Source organism: Rhizophagus irregularis, chromosome 21 (assembly GCF_026210795.1).
Source record: "Rhizophagus irregularis chromosome 21, complete sequence".
NCBI classification, from domain to species: Eukaryota; Fungi; Glomeromycota; class Glomeromycetes; order Glomerales; family Glomeraceae; genus Rhizophagus; species Rhizophagus irregularis.
In genome coordinates, this window is record NC_089449.1 from 1,054,286 (window position 1) to 1,070,825 (window position 16,540).

General features: G+C 26.0%; 4 protein-coding genes across 4 annotated transcripts; all 4 read right to left on the reverse strand.

The window, feature by feature from the left end:
* Positions 1–4,260: 4,260 nt before the first annotated feature.
* Positions 4,261–5,553, reverse strand: OCT59_013674 (uncharacterized protein; the record flags this gene model as incomplete). The annotated part of the gene is made up of 4 exons (XM_066141663.1): positions 4,261–4,317; positions 4,383–4,621; positions 4,688–4,883; positions 4,966–5,553. 4 exons carry the CDS (start codon positions 5,551–5,553, stop codon positions 4,261–4,263), a joined length of 1,080 nt encoding a protein of 359 aa, XP_066001779.1.
* Positions 5,554–6,924: 1,371 nt separating this feature from the next.
* OCT59_013675 (uncharacterized protein) lies at positions 6,925–8,225 on the reverse strand (the record flags this gene model as incomplete). Its single annotated transcript, XM_066141664.1, has 4 exons — positions 6,925–6,972; positions 7,046–7,299; positions 7,369–7,558; positions 7,632–8,225. 4 exons carry the CDS (start codon positions 8,223–8,225, stop codon positions 6,925–6,927), a joined length of 1,086 nt encoding a protein of 361 aa, XP_066001780.1.
* Positions 8,226–12,517: 4,292 nt separating this feature from the next.
* OCT59_013676 (uncharacterized protein) lies at positions 12,518–13,747 on the reverse strand (the record flags this gene model as incomplete). Its single annotated transcript, XM_066141665.1, has 6 exons — positions 12,518–12,544; positions 12,621–12,880; positions 12,944–13,117; positions 13,214–13,255; positions 13,473–13,656; positions 13,721–13,747. 6 exons carry the CDS (start codon positions 13,745–13,747, stop codon positions 12,518–12,520), a joined length of 714 nt encoding a protein of 237 aa, XP_066001781.1.
* Positions 13,748–14,463: 716 nt separating this feature from the next.
* OCT59_013677 (uncharacterized protein) lies at positions 14,464–15,713 on the reverse strand (the record flags this gene model as incomplete). Its single annotated transcript, XM_025314655.2, has 3 exons — positions 14,464–14,738; positions 14,819–15,047; positions 15,129–15,713. 3 exons carry the CDS (start codon positions 15,711–15,713, stop codon positions 14,464–14,466), a joined length of 1,089 nt encoding a protein of 362 aa, XP_025184654.2.
* Between the last annotated feature and the right edge of the window lie 827 nt (positions 15,714–16,540).

The window sequence follows — 16,540 nt, forward strand, 5'->3', positions numbered from 1 at the left end:
CCAGTCCTCATACCGGTCTGCATATGATAAATGATTTTTATATTAAATTTAAAGCTAAAAAAATTTTTTTATTTGCAAAAAAAAAAGAAAAAAGACAGATCATATATAAAAAAAAAATATCAAATAAACAATTTTTGTTCTATTTTTATCACATGATGTAACCGAAAGAACCAATACGAATGGATGGCCATCGACTCATACAGTGAGCGGGCGGACAACGGGATATTTGTGAAACCGACACAAATAGTATATAGTCCTTCGCTTCGCTCCGGACTAATTATCTCTTAAAATATAACCTCAATATAATATCCCCTCTCACCTAATATACTCAGCATTTTATAAAATACTCACGAGTATTATTTAATTTTTTAAATCGGTTAAATTGATTTAGACCCGGGTATTTTAGGCAGTGCTATACGATATACGACATTAAAATTTTTGGTAAAATTTTATTTATAATTCTCATCATGAAATTATAAAATTCAGCCTTATATTATAAGTTAAATGTTAGTGATGCCGATTTAATTTTGGCAGAATTATAATTAAAGCAAAAAACGAAATAGGTTTAACTTGTTAAATCACTAAGATCTGAGTAATGTATTTTAATAAAATGTAAGGAATCTAATGTAGCTGTAGAAATTCGATGGCAAATAAATCACTTACTAATTTGATATGGTTAAATATATTACTCATATCAGTCATATGAATAATTACTTATGCAAAAAATATTACTCTTGACATGTAACACATATAATCTTAATGTGGTTTTGTTGTGAGTATATAACATAAATAATATAAGTATTTCCCCAATACCTTAGCTTATAGGTCTGCCTCTCTTCTCTTTTCTTTTTTTTAGGTCTTCTTTTATTTTTCGATCAAATAATCTTGAACATGGTTAAATAATTCTTTGATAAGTAACTCATCAGATGAAATTAATAAACTAAAGATATCTTCACTTATTCTTACTCCTTTCCTCTTTCCCTTTCAGTTCCCTTCTCCTCCTGATTAATGTTGCTGCACCTCAACGTTGGTGATTAGACGACAACAAATCTTTAAAAGACTTGACTAAGTCGACAACAAATATTAACGATTTGTTCACTTTATAACTATAAATTAAAAATTAATTTTTATTTAATTTCTCATCTATAATTATTATTTTAATTATTCAATTTTTAATTTTCGCAAATGTATTAATTTCTACAGATAGTATTAATAATGTCAAAATTAAATAGTGATAGTTTTTATGTAATTACTTAAATTAAAAGGTAATGTTGTGTTTTTGCTACTTGGAAATCATACATAAATAATTTATTACAAGAAATTTCTTATTTAAAAATTTTTGTATTTAACATTATTCTATAATAAAAACAAAGTCGGCATCACAATAAAAATCATATTTACAAAAAGAAATTTACTGAATTTAATATGTTGTTAAGAAATTTCACTGTAAAGCGCTAGATAAACTTAATTTCCGTAAAGAGTTGTATCAAATACTCATTAAATTATTTAAAGAAATTATTTTAATTGTAATAACGATACGAAAAATATGCCAATTGACAATTTTCAATGAACTTAAAGATATTTATTTACTTTATAGCTAGTACTATAGATTCATTTTTATCAAATTCGATTCATTAGTAAACAATATCTTCAAATTATTTAATTAATTGAATCCACATTTTCATTTTGTATAAATTCCATTTGATAAATAATTATCCATCGGAATGGTTTATAATTTTCAGCATTGTAACATAATTTAAAGTACACCTTTCACTTACTTCAGAAATTTATTTTAATTATCGTAATTTCTTTTATCTATATTTTAAATATCAGTAATAAATCTTCACTACATTATTCTCTCAAGCTATTAACTTCACTTGAAGGAACTGAAGTGAGATAATAATAATGTTATATCTCCCAAAGAAAGTATAATTTGTATAAGTCTGTAATATTTCAGTATATCATTTATCCATTCATCTGGTGAATATTTAATATATTTCAATCCCATTTTAGAACCATTTTTATAAAGAATGAAATTTGAATTTCTTTTAAACATTTTATGCAATTTCCAAAATGATTTATTGCTTATCTTTATAAAATATTTAGAACCATTAATGGAAAAATATATATCTAGCTTGCCTAAAAGAACTGGTTGCCTGCTCACCAACAGAAACGCACTGTCAATGAACATCTGTCAAGGAGCATTTGACAGAGTAGAGTTGGTGATGGGGCCAGTCAGCACAGATAAGTGAAATAACTAAATCAACTTTCCATATAAATTTTCTTTCCTCCGTGATTTCAAGTAAGCTAAATGAGTATTCTCCGACAGTATCTAGTTCTTAATTGCTGAGTCATTCTCGATCGGAATTCTGAAAATTTTATAAGAGAAGGTTTTACCACACTCTTCCAGAAAGCTACAAACCGGGTTATTGTGCTATGAAAATAAAAGCGGCTGCATTTTTTTTTACTAGACACCACAGTGCTCGAGAAGAAGTTGTATAGAGACGAGAAAAGAATAATTTGTAAGTGGAAGTACTTTTTAATTTTATTTATACGTGAAAAGTTATCGATCAAGGGCGTAACGACGTGACGTAATAATGTTGTCCACAACATGGTCACATTTTTTTCATTTAATTTGATTATTACGTCCGACTACTAATCAGTAGAAAGTACTTAAACTTAATGCTTGGCTGCCGTTCTTATTTGTGAAGGTAACCATATTAATATGTTTTGGCCACAGCCAACAGTTTTAACGAGCTTTTTTATTTTTTATATACTATAATTCGTAATTATATCAAAACGTTTATTTAATTACCATATTAAATTTATAATCACATCTAATTTGGTTAGTATAGAGAAAAAATTCAACGAAAAACATGCAATTTGTTCTGAATGATTTATATGTTCGTCGATGATAAGTGAACATTTATATGCAAGTAAAATAATTTAATGTAATTCTATCTAACTATGTTCCCTAATTATATTTCTTAATGATATTTCTTTTATAAAGGCAAGAGTTTATTCAATTAACAATTGTGTTGAGTCTACCTTTGATTCTGCTATAGTAAGCAAAAATACTAACGCTAATTCAAACGCAAATCCATCATGATGCAAGAAAAAATATGGATATAAGTAGTAGGTGTAATTGCATAAAATACATTGTAATTTCTTTGTTACTGTCACAACGATATTCTTTATGTCACCTTGGATTTTAGAGGTAATTTTCTTTTCCAAAACTAGTTGTAAATCTCTTAGGTTTACGATAAGTGTTGCGAGCCAGAGAGCCTACAAGAAAGAACATGCAGCATCTCAGAGCTGCTTTATCAAATTAAGAGTCAATTTACTGTTAGGTGGGCATTTTACAATGTTTCACTGTTTCAAGATAACACAATTACTTCTAAGTAAATGCTCCCAAGTTGTTACCTGCTACTCGTTATTTTTGTTTTACATATTTCTTAGGATCGGTTAGTATTATTAAAGTTATTATTGCTAAAACTGATCGAGACGACATTTTGTAGATTGGGTATGGACCCGAATTTTTTTTTTACTTAATAAGAAGGAAAACACAGATAATTAAATTAGTTTTGGAATTTATGAGGAATAGAATAATTTCACTACAAATTGTATCATAATAAAATAAGCAATTTAAGCATGGTTCCTTGGTCAGTTTATTGATGACTCGACCCTCAAATAATTTAAAAGCTAAGCTGAACGCCCAAGATTTAAACAAATAGTGCTAGAGCTTTTGTTCGAATAAATTAAGACATTTATATTTTACCTTATGTAAAAGATATTTTTTTCAAAAAAAAAATTATTTATTATATTTAATAATTCTGCGTATAATAAAGTTAGTATTTTTTCTGAGTACGAATTACTAATATCGATAAATTTTTATTAGTATGTGAAGTTATAAATATGGTACATCAATTATCTAAAGCACAAGTCTTCCTTAACTTTTCGCGTACTCTTACGATCATAATGAGATCAAAACTACCGGTTATTCACTTGTGCAAGAAATACAAAGCTAAACTTATTCTGGAATATTTCGTTGGAAGGACATATCTCAAGACTAAGTCGCATCATGATTGTTTAATGGATATCACCTATGTACTGTAATTATTAATGATGTCAAAAGAAGTGAATAAATTTATCATTGTAAAATTTCAAAAAAAAAATGAGAGAAATTAAATAAGAACTTATAACGAAATTAAAATATTTAGAGTAAAATTTTATTACAAATAAATTAATAATAAAAATTATTTAATCGTGCAAAGTATCTATCGTCCAAATATGTTGTTTAATAAGTTCAATACACCACTAAAAAAAAGATGAGGATTAATTTTAAAATCTTGAATGATAAAAAAATAAATATTTCTACTCACTTCATCATTTCCTCCTAATCTTTCATCATGACAAACAACTTCTTGAAATGTATCGTTTCCAATAGTAAATTGAATATCATGACTACGTAGAAATTCTACTTTATTATCACCACACGATTTCTCAATACTGATATTACTAATATCATTTGATTTTAAATATCCTTGGCGATTCTCTAATTTACTATCATTAAATTTCCAATTCTCATACCAATATGCATGGTTAAGATTGTTACAACTCACTAAAATAATAAGCATAAATATTACTTTAGGTTTAATAAAATAAAATATTTATTTTAATTTATTACCTTCTGTGTGGTTAGTTGAAGGAGATTTATAATAATCATAATATCTTTCATAAGCGCCATAGTATATTCCAAGAAATTTATTACTAGATTTGACGTGTTGTAACTTTATCGAAGTATTGTTATAAGTAGCTAATTCTTTATCAAATTTAATTTTCCATAAAGAATTTGGATCAGGTACTGGACTTCCTACAAAAACCTAAGAAACAATATATTAAATATATGTTAGCTCTGTAAAATATAACTAACTAAATATTCGGTTACATAAAAAATCATAATACCAATTGAAATTTGCTTCCAGTTGTATAACGTAAATTTTCATCTGAACTTAAATATTTTCCTGTAGCAACATGCTTTAATGCTACGATAGATTCATTTTTAATTAAATTTGATTCTTCAAAAACAATGTCTTCGAACTCTCTAATTAATTCATTAATTGAATTCGCATTTTTCGTTTTATTATAAAATTCATTCGAAAAATAATTATTCATTGGAAGTGATTTATAAAGATAATTCTTTTGTTCTTCTATATCAATAATTTCAGCATTATAACATAATTTGAGAAAATATGAAATAAATTTTGAAGTATCACCACCTTTACTTTCAGGAATATATTTTAATGATTGTAATTTTCTTTTATTTGTATTTTTAAATATTGTAAAAGAAATATCTTCTTTAAGTGCATTACGAAGTTTCTCAATACTATCAATTCCAGTTGGAAGTGAGATATTAGAATCGACCAATGATAAGGCAACTTTCACACAATCTTCCCAACGAGTTTGTCTAATTTTAAAATATTCTAAATAATTTTGAAAGTCTTTTATCCATTCATCTGGATGAACATTTCCATTATATTTTGGAAAATCCATTTTTTATCAATAATGGGAGAGAAACTTTTCGGTAATAATTTCTCCCGAAAATCACAATAATATAAAAAAAATACCGGTTTTCAAACAAGGTTTAATGTAATCCTCAGGTGACGATTACTACGTCCGTATTTTTTAAGGTTATTTAGGACCCAGAAATATATACAGGGGTAGGGTACACAGATGCGTCGCCATCATAGTGAAATTAGACAAAGTTTTGATTTGCGTACAATCTAAAAAATTTTCATCCATAGTTAGGTCATCAAGATTGCGTATTTTTTATCAAAATTTTTATATGTAAAAATTAGTTTGCGTATTTTTGGCCTAAATTTGGATAATCTTATATATTTATTGTACGTTAACCGCATTGTAATATTTAGTATTAATTGAAAGAAATTTCTAAAGGTTAAAAAGTGAAATTATAGAAAAATATTATTGAAAAAATGGTAAATTAGAATAAATTCTATTTTTTCACATTAGTATTTGGTTTTATAAATGATATAGAAGCCATGATAAAATAATTAATAACTTAATGTCTGAAATTTTATTTGCGTATTTTTGCAGGATTTTCAATATCAGGTGTCAATTATGCGTACTACTCATATAAAAAGTCTCTGCGTAGTAAAAAAAATTTTCGCCACCTGGCCCTTATATAGGATTATAGATTAACAAATGTTGGCGTATAAATTTACAGTTAACAGCTAAAAAATACTACCAATTTTCAATTTTTTACTTGACAAATTCAGTAAATTTTTTTCCATTTCCGCGCCATAATCGTATTTTATAAAATTGAATAATTAAAAATAATTACGTTCATTATTTTTATTTTAATAACTTAACAATATCATAATCACAAAAATAAATTTACTTCAAATTTCGTTATACAAAATCTAAATTCTTTTCCCATTCTGCTGCAATTCTAGGGCAAACTGTTAAATAATATTTCAGAAGAATATCTTTTCATGGGTTTTTTTTTGAAATAATGTTGATGAAGCAATTGAAGCATGTCCGATATGACTAGTATGAACCATCATTTTCGACGATACTAATAATTTCAAGGTCAGGACTCTTCGCAAGCTAACGAAGCCACTATTTCAACATTTCTATGATCATTTTGTGAGCATTTTGGTAAGCGGTTTTTATAATCCTATAAAATATAAGCGTGAAATTGTTTAATTGTGATTATAAACCTCAAATCATATGTTATTTACGTACCTCACATGAGATAATCCTTGTATGAATATAACTTGATCTATTTTATTTTAAATATAAATTACAATCAATAAATTTTAATTCTTTTCAAAATTTAGTATAATTTATTAAAGTTGAAGAATTTAAATATGAAACTATTAAAAATCAAATTATTTAATCGTGTTAAGTATCTATGGTCCAAATATGTTGTTTAATAAGTTCAATACACCACTAAAAAAAGAAATAAAAGTTAAAATATTATAAATTTTAATAAAAATAAAGTATAAAAATTAAATTTACTTACTTCATCATTTCCTCCCAATCTTTCATTATGACAAACAACTTCTTGAAATGTATCGTTTCCAATAGTAAATTGAATATCATGACTACGTAGAAATTCTAAATTATTACTAACATACGATTTCTTAATACTAAGATTGATAATATCATTTGATTTTAAATATCCTTGGCGATTCTCTAATTTACTATCATTAAATTTCCAATTTTCATTCCAATATTGTTGATGGTTACTGATATGACTAGTACTATTACAACTCACTAAATAATAAACATAAATATATTACTGCGATTTAAGAAGCAATATAAAACAAATTTTTAATTTATTACCTTCTGTGTGGTTAGTTGAAGGAGATTTATAATAACAACCGTCATAAATGCTATAGTATATTCCAAGAAATTTATTACTAGATTTAACGTGTTGTAACCTTATCGAAGTATTGTTGTAAGTAGCTAATTCTTTACCAAATTTAATTTTCCATAAAGAATTTGAATCAGGTACTGGACTCCCTGCAAAAATCTAAGGAACAATTTATTATTTGTTAGTTCTGTAAAATATAACTAAATATTCGTATACATAAAAATTATAATACCAATTGAAATTTGCTTCCAGTTGTATAATAAAAATTTTCAGTTGAACTTAAATATTTTCCCGTACCAACATGTTTTAAGGCTACAATAGAATAATTTTTAATTAAATTTGACTCTTCAACAGCAATATCTTCAAATTTTTTAATTAATTCGTTTAACGAATTTACATTTTTCATTTTAGTATAAAATTCGTTTGAAAAATATTCATTCATTGGAAGTGATTTACAAAGATAATTCTTTTGTTCTTCTATATCATTAATTTCAGCATTATAACATAATTTGAGGAAATTTGAAATAAATTTTGAAGTATCTCCACCTCTACTTTCAGGGATATATTTTAATGATTGTAATTTTCTTTTATTTGTATTTTTAAATAATGTAAAAGAAATATCCTCTTTAAGTGCATTACGAACTTTAACAATACTATCAATTTCAGTTGGAAGTAAGATATTAGAATCCACCAATGATAAAGCAAACTTCGCACGAGTGTATTCAGAAAGAGAATCCTTAATTGGTCTATAATATTCTAAGTAATTTTGAAGGTCTTTTATCCATTCATCTGGATGAGCATTTCCATTATATTTTGGAAAATCCATTTTTTTGTCGATAATGGAAGAGAAACTTTACGGTAATAATTTCCCGAAAATCACAATTATATAAAAAAAAAAAATACCGGTTTTCAAACAAGGTTTTAATGTGATACAAGCCATTTAAAATTTTGTGGAACTAAGATAAAAAAATTTAATCGATATACCATAAATTTGAATTAATGGAATTAACGGATGATTTTCATGAGAACTGTTTAAAAGGATAAAAAAGATCAAATTACATTTTATTTTCGATAATTGACATATTTTCAACAAATTCATTGCAGCAAACTTAGCAAACTTAAAAAGTCAAATAATATAAACTTTTTAATTAAAATGTTATGCATTCAATAGATTCTTTAACTTTTAATTATACTAGTTATAAAATTTAACTTTTTAATAAGGTTAATGCATCGTTAAAAGGTAAACAATTCATTTTAATATTGAGGAAACTTAACCTAGACCCGGTCCAGGTTAATTAACCGGGTACAGGTTAAGATCGCCCTCCAATATTTTCCTAGTAAAATTCACATAATCAATAATGAAATTTTATTATCTTCTAATGATAGTATGACGATTTGCGTCAGATGCCCATATTTTTAAGGGACTTTAGGAGTTTAGGATTATATACACATCCCTATAAAAAAAATTCCGGAAAAAACTCCGATAAATGATCATTTTTCTAGTTTTCATTCCGAATAAACTCAGACACGTGATCATTTTTCTGAAAATTTTTTATAGGGCATCTGCCAAAGTATCCGGACAGCACTTTTTCAAGGAGGTTAAATCAGGATATTAACTCATCATAGAAAGATGAATCAAAGCCCATTTAAGTCGCCGTAATGAGACGTATCGAATGGCGGTGAAATCATGTCTAGAATCGATAGATAAGTTATTCTCAAAGTCTCTAAATAAAATGCCAATAAATTTTCGTTAGAGACGTGAAATACCACCATTCAATTTCTCTTAATGACGATTCCAATGAGCTTTGATTCATCTTTCTATGATCATTGGATCATGATGAGTTATCATGATTTAACCTCCTTGAAAAATGTCGTCCGGAAGAAAATGCAATTCATAGAGATTTGTATTCTAGAAATAAATTGTTAATGATATATTAGTTGTTCGTATACTAAGTGATTTTGGATTTTATGGACCAGCTGATAAATCATTAAATTTAGTAAGAATGTATGGAGAACTTCCTTATATTTCACTGAAGTTATTTCTGGAAAAGGAATTTCTTTTGTATCCGATATTTATAGTATTGGCATACTTAATGTGGGAAATTTCATCTGGACAACCACCATTTATTAATAAACATAATTATGAAATAGGACCAAAAATAACCAGGAACTCCTACAATGTTGGATGCAGATCGAAAAAGGAGACTTGATATTTGTAATTTTGTAATCTTTCTGGTAAAATGTAAGAATATATGATTGCCAAAATGAAAATAATGAACAGATAAATTCCATTACACATAAATAATTATCAATTAAATTCTTTTTAAGAACTTTAGTTGGGAATTTTGTCAGTCTTTTAAAGATTTACCTGAATGTAACGAAAGGACAAAAGGTAAATATTAGTATATTACTATTTTCTATATCAGATATGATATTTTTATTTTTTATTTAACAGAATAACAAGAGGATAATCATTATTCGTTTAAAAATTTTTATATACTTATATTTGTATATATAATATGCAACTTAGCTTTGATTTATAAGAGGATAAATTGATAATTATTTGGCATGATCAAACCTTAATACATTGATCTTTGAATTTCTAAAATATGTAATATAAATAGCCAATATTTAATTATATAGATAATACATCATGTCCACATAATTCCATATGGATTAATTCAGAAATATGTGGAATTCCATACATTCCCATATATCCTACGTGAATCTACGTAGAATTTTTGTGGATCTACGTCGAAAATACTGTGTTTCGTCACGGGATATTTGGAAAAGATTTCTCAAAAGTCAGAAACGAATTCGTACCGACTTATAATCAATTTATTTTAAAAAATACACGTTATACGTATAATATCAATTGGTTTATCTTTATTTTTAATCATTAAGTTAATAATAACGTAATATTTATCTTAAGTAGAAATTTATGTCCCAAATCTTCAAACGAAAATATTTTCGATGATAACTGTATTCGAGTCATGTGCCACGCAGTAGCAACAATTGACAGCCAATCATTCAACATCCACCTGTCTTTGGTTTGAGTATTGTTATACATGACCCGATATGATTTTTTTTACTCAAATTCGTTTGTTCGATTTTTGTGTGTTACTGTTTGATAATTCTTTCAAAATAAATAAATAATTAGTAAGATATTTTAGAATTTGCAGTATCAATAAAAGCTGTAATAGTCGTTATAATTCAATTATGCGAATTACTAACATTTTTTATTATACTAAAAATACATCAAATAGTTTAGACATAAAAACAGTAATGCATAAACTATTTGATTTGACAACAAAATTATTTAAAAAAAATTATCCTAAGACTATTTTTAATGTTTACATGAAGAAATAAGTACTCTATTCTTAGTGATTGAAATAATCCTAAAATATTGCTAAAAATATAATATATTATTTTAAATAATTTAAAATCCGTCTACATTTAAACAAAATAAAAAATTGTTATTATAAAAAATCTATAATAAATTTCAAAACATACGTTTAGAATGTTAGTTAGTTACGTATTAGGATATCATTTATTGTGAAACATAAAAATATAATTATACCGACCTTCAGTTGCATTTTTTGGTTCAGGAAGATTTTTAAATTGATAAACTTTACCTGTAAATAACCTTCTCGCACTTGTATTATTAATAATGTAACTTTTTCGAATAATTTTTTAAATATATTTTTATTTCATTTGATTCATTTTGATAATTTAACCCATTCATTTCTTCTATTTTATCAAATCTTTTTGTTGGACCAGAATCCTCTATCAACTTACAGGAACGTCACGCAATCTTATGAGATAAAATACAAAAAAGAGGAATTATTTTGTAGATGGTTTACAGCCGAATTAGGACTTGCAGATATAAAAGAAAGATGTACATTTCTTCAGATCAATGGTAAATTGTAGTATTAGCAAATTTTCATAAGAAGAAAAAATGGCAAACTCGGTATGGAGCTAGAAGGCTCGGATAATAAAACCGAATCATAAAGCTGTCAAAGAAGTCGATAGCAAAGAAACGCTACCAATTTCAGATGAGCAATTAGCTGAGTGGGGTCTTTCACGAAAAGAATGAGAAGCAAATAGGGAAAATTTATTAGAGAAAAAAATTAATGAATTTAACACCTTGAACGCGGTTTTGAGTCAAGACTTTCAAAAAGATCAAGTTAATAAAGACTTAAAGAAGCGCGTTAATGATGGGGATGATAGAGGATTGAGAAAATTTTCAAAAAAAACGTTTAAATTAGATAAATATATTAAATAGTTTTTTTTTTTAGGTAGATTAATTTGTTAAATTTATTTGTTTTTACAAGTACAAATCGTTTAAAAAAGAAATATGTTTAAAATTGTTTAATATAGTAAAGAACATTTTCAAATATTTTTATCTACCATAATCTCTCAATCATTACGATATATATATATATATCCGATATTCCATAGGATCATGTAAAGCAAAATTTTATAGTTATCCGATAGTATTTTATATGACATTTATTTCATTATTATTTATACACGCAATAAAATTATATTTATATACATTATCAATTCTATAAGCTAATTAATGAAAGAAAGAAACTAGGTGATAAGATTATACTTTGTTAGACTATTAATAAACTATTTATACATGATCATTGAGGCCTCTCGGATATAAAATTTATCCGATAGAAAATGATTACATTATTTTTACTTATTACGGGAAAATGATTGGCTGAATAAGCCACTTCGTGGCTTATTTTCAGCCAATCATTTACCCTCCATAAGTAAAAATAATGTTATTCACTCTTTTCCATCGGATAATAATATAATATATACTGTATTGAAACAAAAATCAAGAAAGAAAGGACAAATGGAGAAGATGAAATGATATCATACGAATGCTATGCTCTTATTTAGCAACTCATCCTGAAAGATGGAGGTAAGAGACTATTCCTTACTGATAAGATGTTATTGCGTACCCGCCCGGTCCTTAGCCGGTCTTTGGAATATTTGAAAATGTAGCAACGTTAGATTGAGGACAAATAAACAATAAGATTCTGTAAAAACATTTTTTTACCCGGCCTTTCAATATTTTATCCGTTATTTAATCGTGCAAAGTATCTATGGTTCAGTATGTTGTTTAATAAGCTCAATACACCACAAAAAAAAGATGATGATTAATTTTTAAATCTTGAATGATAAAAAAATAAATATTTCTACTCACTTCATCGTTTCCTCCTAATCTTTCATTATGACAAACAACTTCTTGATAAGTGTTATTCCCAATAGTAAATTGAATATCATGACTACGTAGAAATTCAACTTGTCCGTTTTTAATGTAACGACAATACCTATCATAGAATTTCTTAATGCTAATATTGATAATATCATTTGATTTTAAATATCCTTGATAATTTTCTAATTTACTATGATTAAAATTCCAATACGTATGCCAATGAGAATAACAATTATTACAACTACTCACTAAAATAATAATAAATACAATAGTACTTTGGATTCAAGAAAAAATAAATTTTTAATCTATACCTTCTGTGTAATTAGTTGACGGAGAGGTACATCTACTATCTATTCCAAGAAAATTATTACTAGTAGGTTTGACGTGTTGAAATCTTATAGAAGTATCGGCGTACGTAATCAATTCATTACCAAATTTAATTTTCCATAAAGAATTTGGATCAGGTTCTGGACCCCTACAAAAACCTAAGAAACAATACATTAAATATTAATATACACAAAAAAATCGTAATACCAATTGTTTCGGACTTCCAGTTATATAACGTAAATTTTCATATGAACCATCTGAACTTAAATATTTTCCTGTAGCAACATGTTTTAATGCTACAATAGATTCATTTTAATTAAATTTGATTCTTCAAAATTGATTCATTAATTGAATTCGTATTTTTCATTTTTTTATAAAATTCATTCGAAAAATAACTATTCATTGGAAGTGATTTACAAAGTTAATTCTTTTGTTCTTCTATATCATTAATTTCAGCATTATAACATAATTTGAGAAAATTTGAAATAAATTTTGAAGTATCACCACCCATACTTTCAGGAATATAATTTAATGATTGTAGTTTTCTTTTATTTGTATTTTTAAATATTGTAAAAGAAATATCTTCTTTAAGTGCTTTACGAAGTTTAACAATACTATCAATTTCAGTTGGAAGTAAGATATTAGAATCCACCAATGATAAAGCAAACTTCGCACGAGTGAGTTTCAAATTAGAATCCTTAATTGGTTTATAAAATTCCAAAATAATTTTGAAGGTCTTTTATCCATTCATCTGGATGAACATTTCCATTATATTTTGGAAAATCCATTTTTTTATCGATAATGAGAGAGAAACTTTTCGGTAATAATTTCTCCGAAGATCACAATTATAAAAAAAAAATACTAATGTGATACGAGCCATTTACGGAACTAAGATTAAAAAAAACTAGTTCGAATATAAACCATAAAATAACGTATCGATATACCAAATTTTTGAATTAAAATTAACGGAATGAACTGTTTAAATGGATAAACTTTAGTTTGCCCCATATATATATAAATTTTTAACGTCATTAATACATCATGGTGATCGACCAATGAAATTATTGATATCGAAACAAAATAATCATCCATTTGGTATAAAATTATATTTATTGGTAATTAAATATAAAAAATTCGAATCAAGCTCTATATAAATAAAATTTGATTAAATATCAACATGGATTTTTTTTTGGTTCAATATTATAACAAAGTTTCCGGAAAGTTCTTTCGGAAATACAGTATTATTTGTATTATTAGATATTGTAAAAATTTTTAAAGTACATTAAAAGTTTAAAAACTTTAATTTCAGCGCCGAATCTACAAATGATATAGCGAAATCAGCGTAAAATCTTTATATGTAGGCGTAAAAAGTATTTACTTTAAAAATATCGTTTAAATTTATAAAATATTGGACCGATTTTATTTTTATCAAATTGTTAACATATAATAGCTCATATAGTAATATATATAAGGTCGCACAAATTTATATCCTAATCACAAAACTTTAACTATTGAAATTTTTATCAAGTTCAATACACCATTCATCATTTTCCCCCACTGTTTCATTATGACAGACGACTTCCTGAAAAGTATCATTTTCAATAGTGAATTGAATATCATGACTACGTAAAAACCTAACTGGACCTTTATATAAACCATTTAAATTATTAAGGCTGAGATTAATAGTATCATTTGATTTTAAATAACCTTGATGATTTTCTAATTTACTATGACTAATTTCCCAGTTTCCATCATAACAATTTTGTAAATTACAACTCACTATAAAAAAAAAGCAAATCATTGGTATTACCCTTTTTATTACCTTAAAAAAAGAAACTATATAGTATATATTTAATTACCTTCTAAATTACTTGATGATGGAGATAAATTATATCTAGGTGGATTATTGCCATCGAAATCTCTTGTAAAAGGAACCCCAAGTGGTCTACTAGTAACTTTATGATGTAACAAGTAATTACTAGTTTCGGTATAAGAAGCTAATACCTTGTTATTATTTTTATTATTTAAATTAAAAAATCTAATATTCCACAAAGCATTTGGATCAAGATTCGAATTTCCTGCAAAAACCTAAATTGTTCGTTTAAAAAAGAAATGTTTAAAAATTATTCTTTTATTTGAAGATTACGATAAAAGATGTACTGTAATTACCAATTGATTCTTGCCTCTAGTCGTATAATTTAAATCTAAAACGGATGTTAAATATTTTCCTGTAGGAACATGTTTTAAAGTTACAGTAGATTCATGTTTAATCAGATTTGCTTCGTCCGTAATAATCTCTTCAAATTCTTTAATTAATTCATTCATTGAATTAACATTTTCCATTCTCTTAAGAAATTCTGTTAAAAAATAAGTATAATTATTATCAGCTGGAAGTGATTTATAAAGATATTTCTTTTGTTCTTCTATATCATTAATTTCTGCGTTATAACATAATTTACGAAATTTTAAAATAAATTTTGAATTTTTGTCATCTTTTTTAGGATTATATTTTAATGATTGTAATTTTCTCTTATTAGTAATTTTAAATACTTTGAAAGAGACATCTTCTTTAAGTGCATTACGAAGATTTTCAATATCATTAATTTCAGTTGGAAGTTTGATGGTAGGATCTATTAATGATATAGCAGTATTTAAAAATCCTCCATAATTATTTTTCCAAATATTATTATATTTTTGAATATCTTTTATCCATTCATCTGGATGAATATTTCCATCGTATTTTGGAAACCCCATTTTTCTTTTTTTACGAAAATTTTTTTTTTTTTAAAAAAATTTATCATAATATAAATGGTTTTTTTATACGCCATAAAATTATGTAATTTTCTCATGATGTCATGTTATCTAAGTGTCGAAATTACGCGATAATATTACCCCCTATTGGTGAAACGTTAATAATATGATTCAAAAGGAAATTTACATTAAAATATAGTATTTACGCTGCGTGCTAATAAATATTGCACATGTTTTGCATAATATGAACTAATGAACTAAACCATAAACCATATATTCTTTTAGAGTGTTCGGGTGGCTCCTCCCTACGGAAGGATCCGCCATGGGTTAGTTATGTTCGATCAACCAAGGTGACATCGTCACGTTGTGGCGGTTTGACTCGCGGTTTTAAGGAATTGTGTCTTTGTAATTTGTACCGTGGCTTCGTTCACGTTGAAATTAAAAATAAAAATAAAAATAAAATATATTCTTTTAGAGTATGTTAATCGCACAAAACATAAAATTTATCATTCGTCGTTATTATTTATTTCGTCTCTTAGATTGGTGATCGGGATCAGATTGATGCTGCGGTCCTACGGTAAACGTGATTTTTTATTTTTATATTATTTTTTCGTTCTTTCACCTCTTGGGTTTGGATCGGCGATATAATCATCTTTATATGATCTTTTTAATTGAATCAGTATATTTTTTTAAAAGAACATGATAATATTATGTAAGATCCAATATAAAACAAAAATTTTATTGATTGATTTTAGACGAATTGGAATACTTTTTATAAATATTTATGATCATTAAATTTTTATTTTATTAAGACATACTCACTTTTTAAA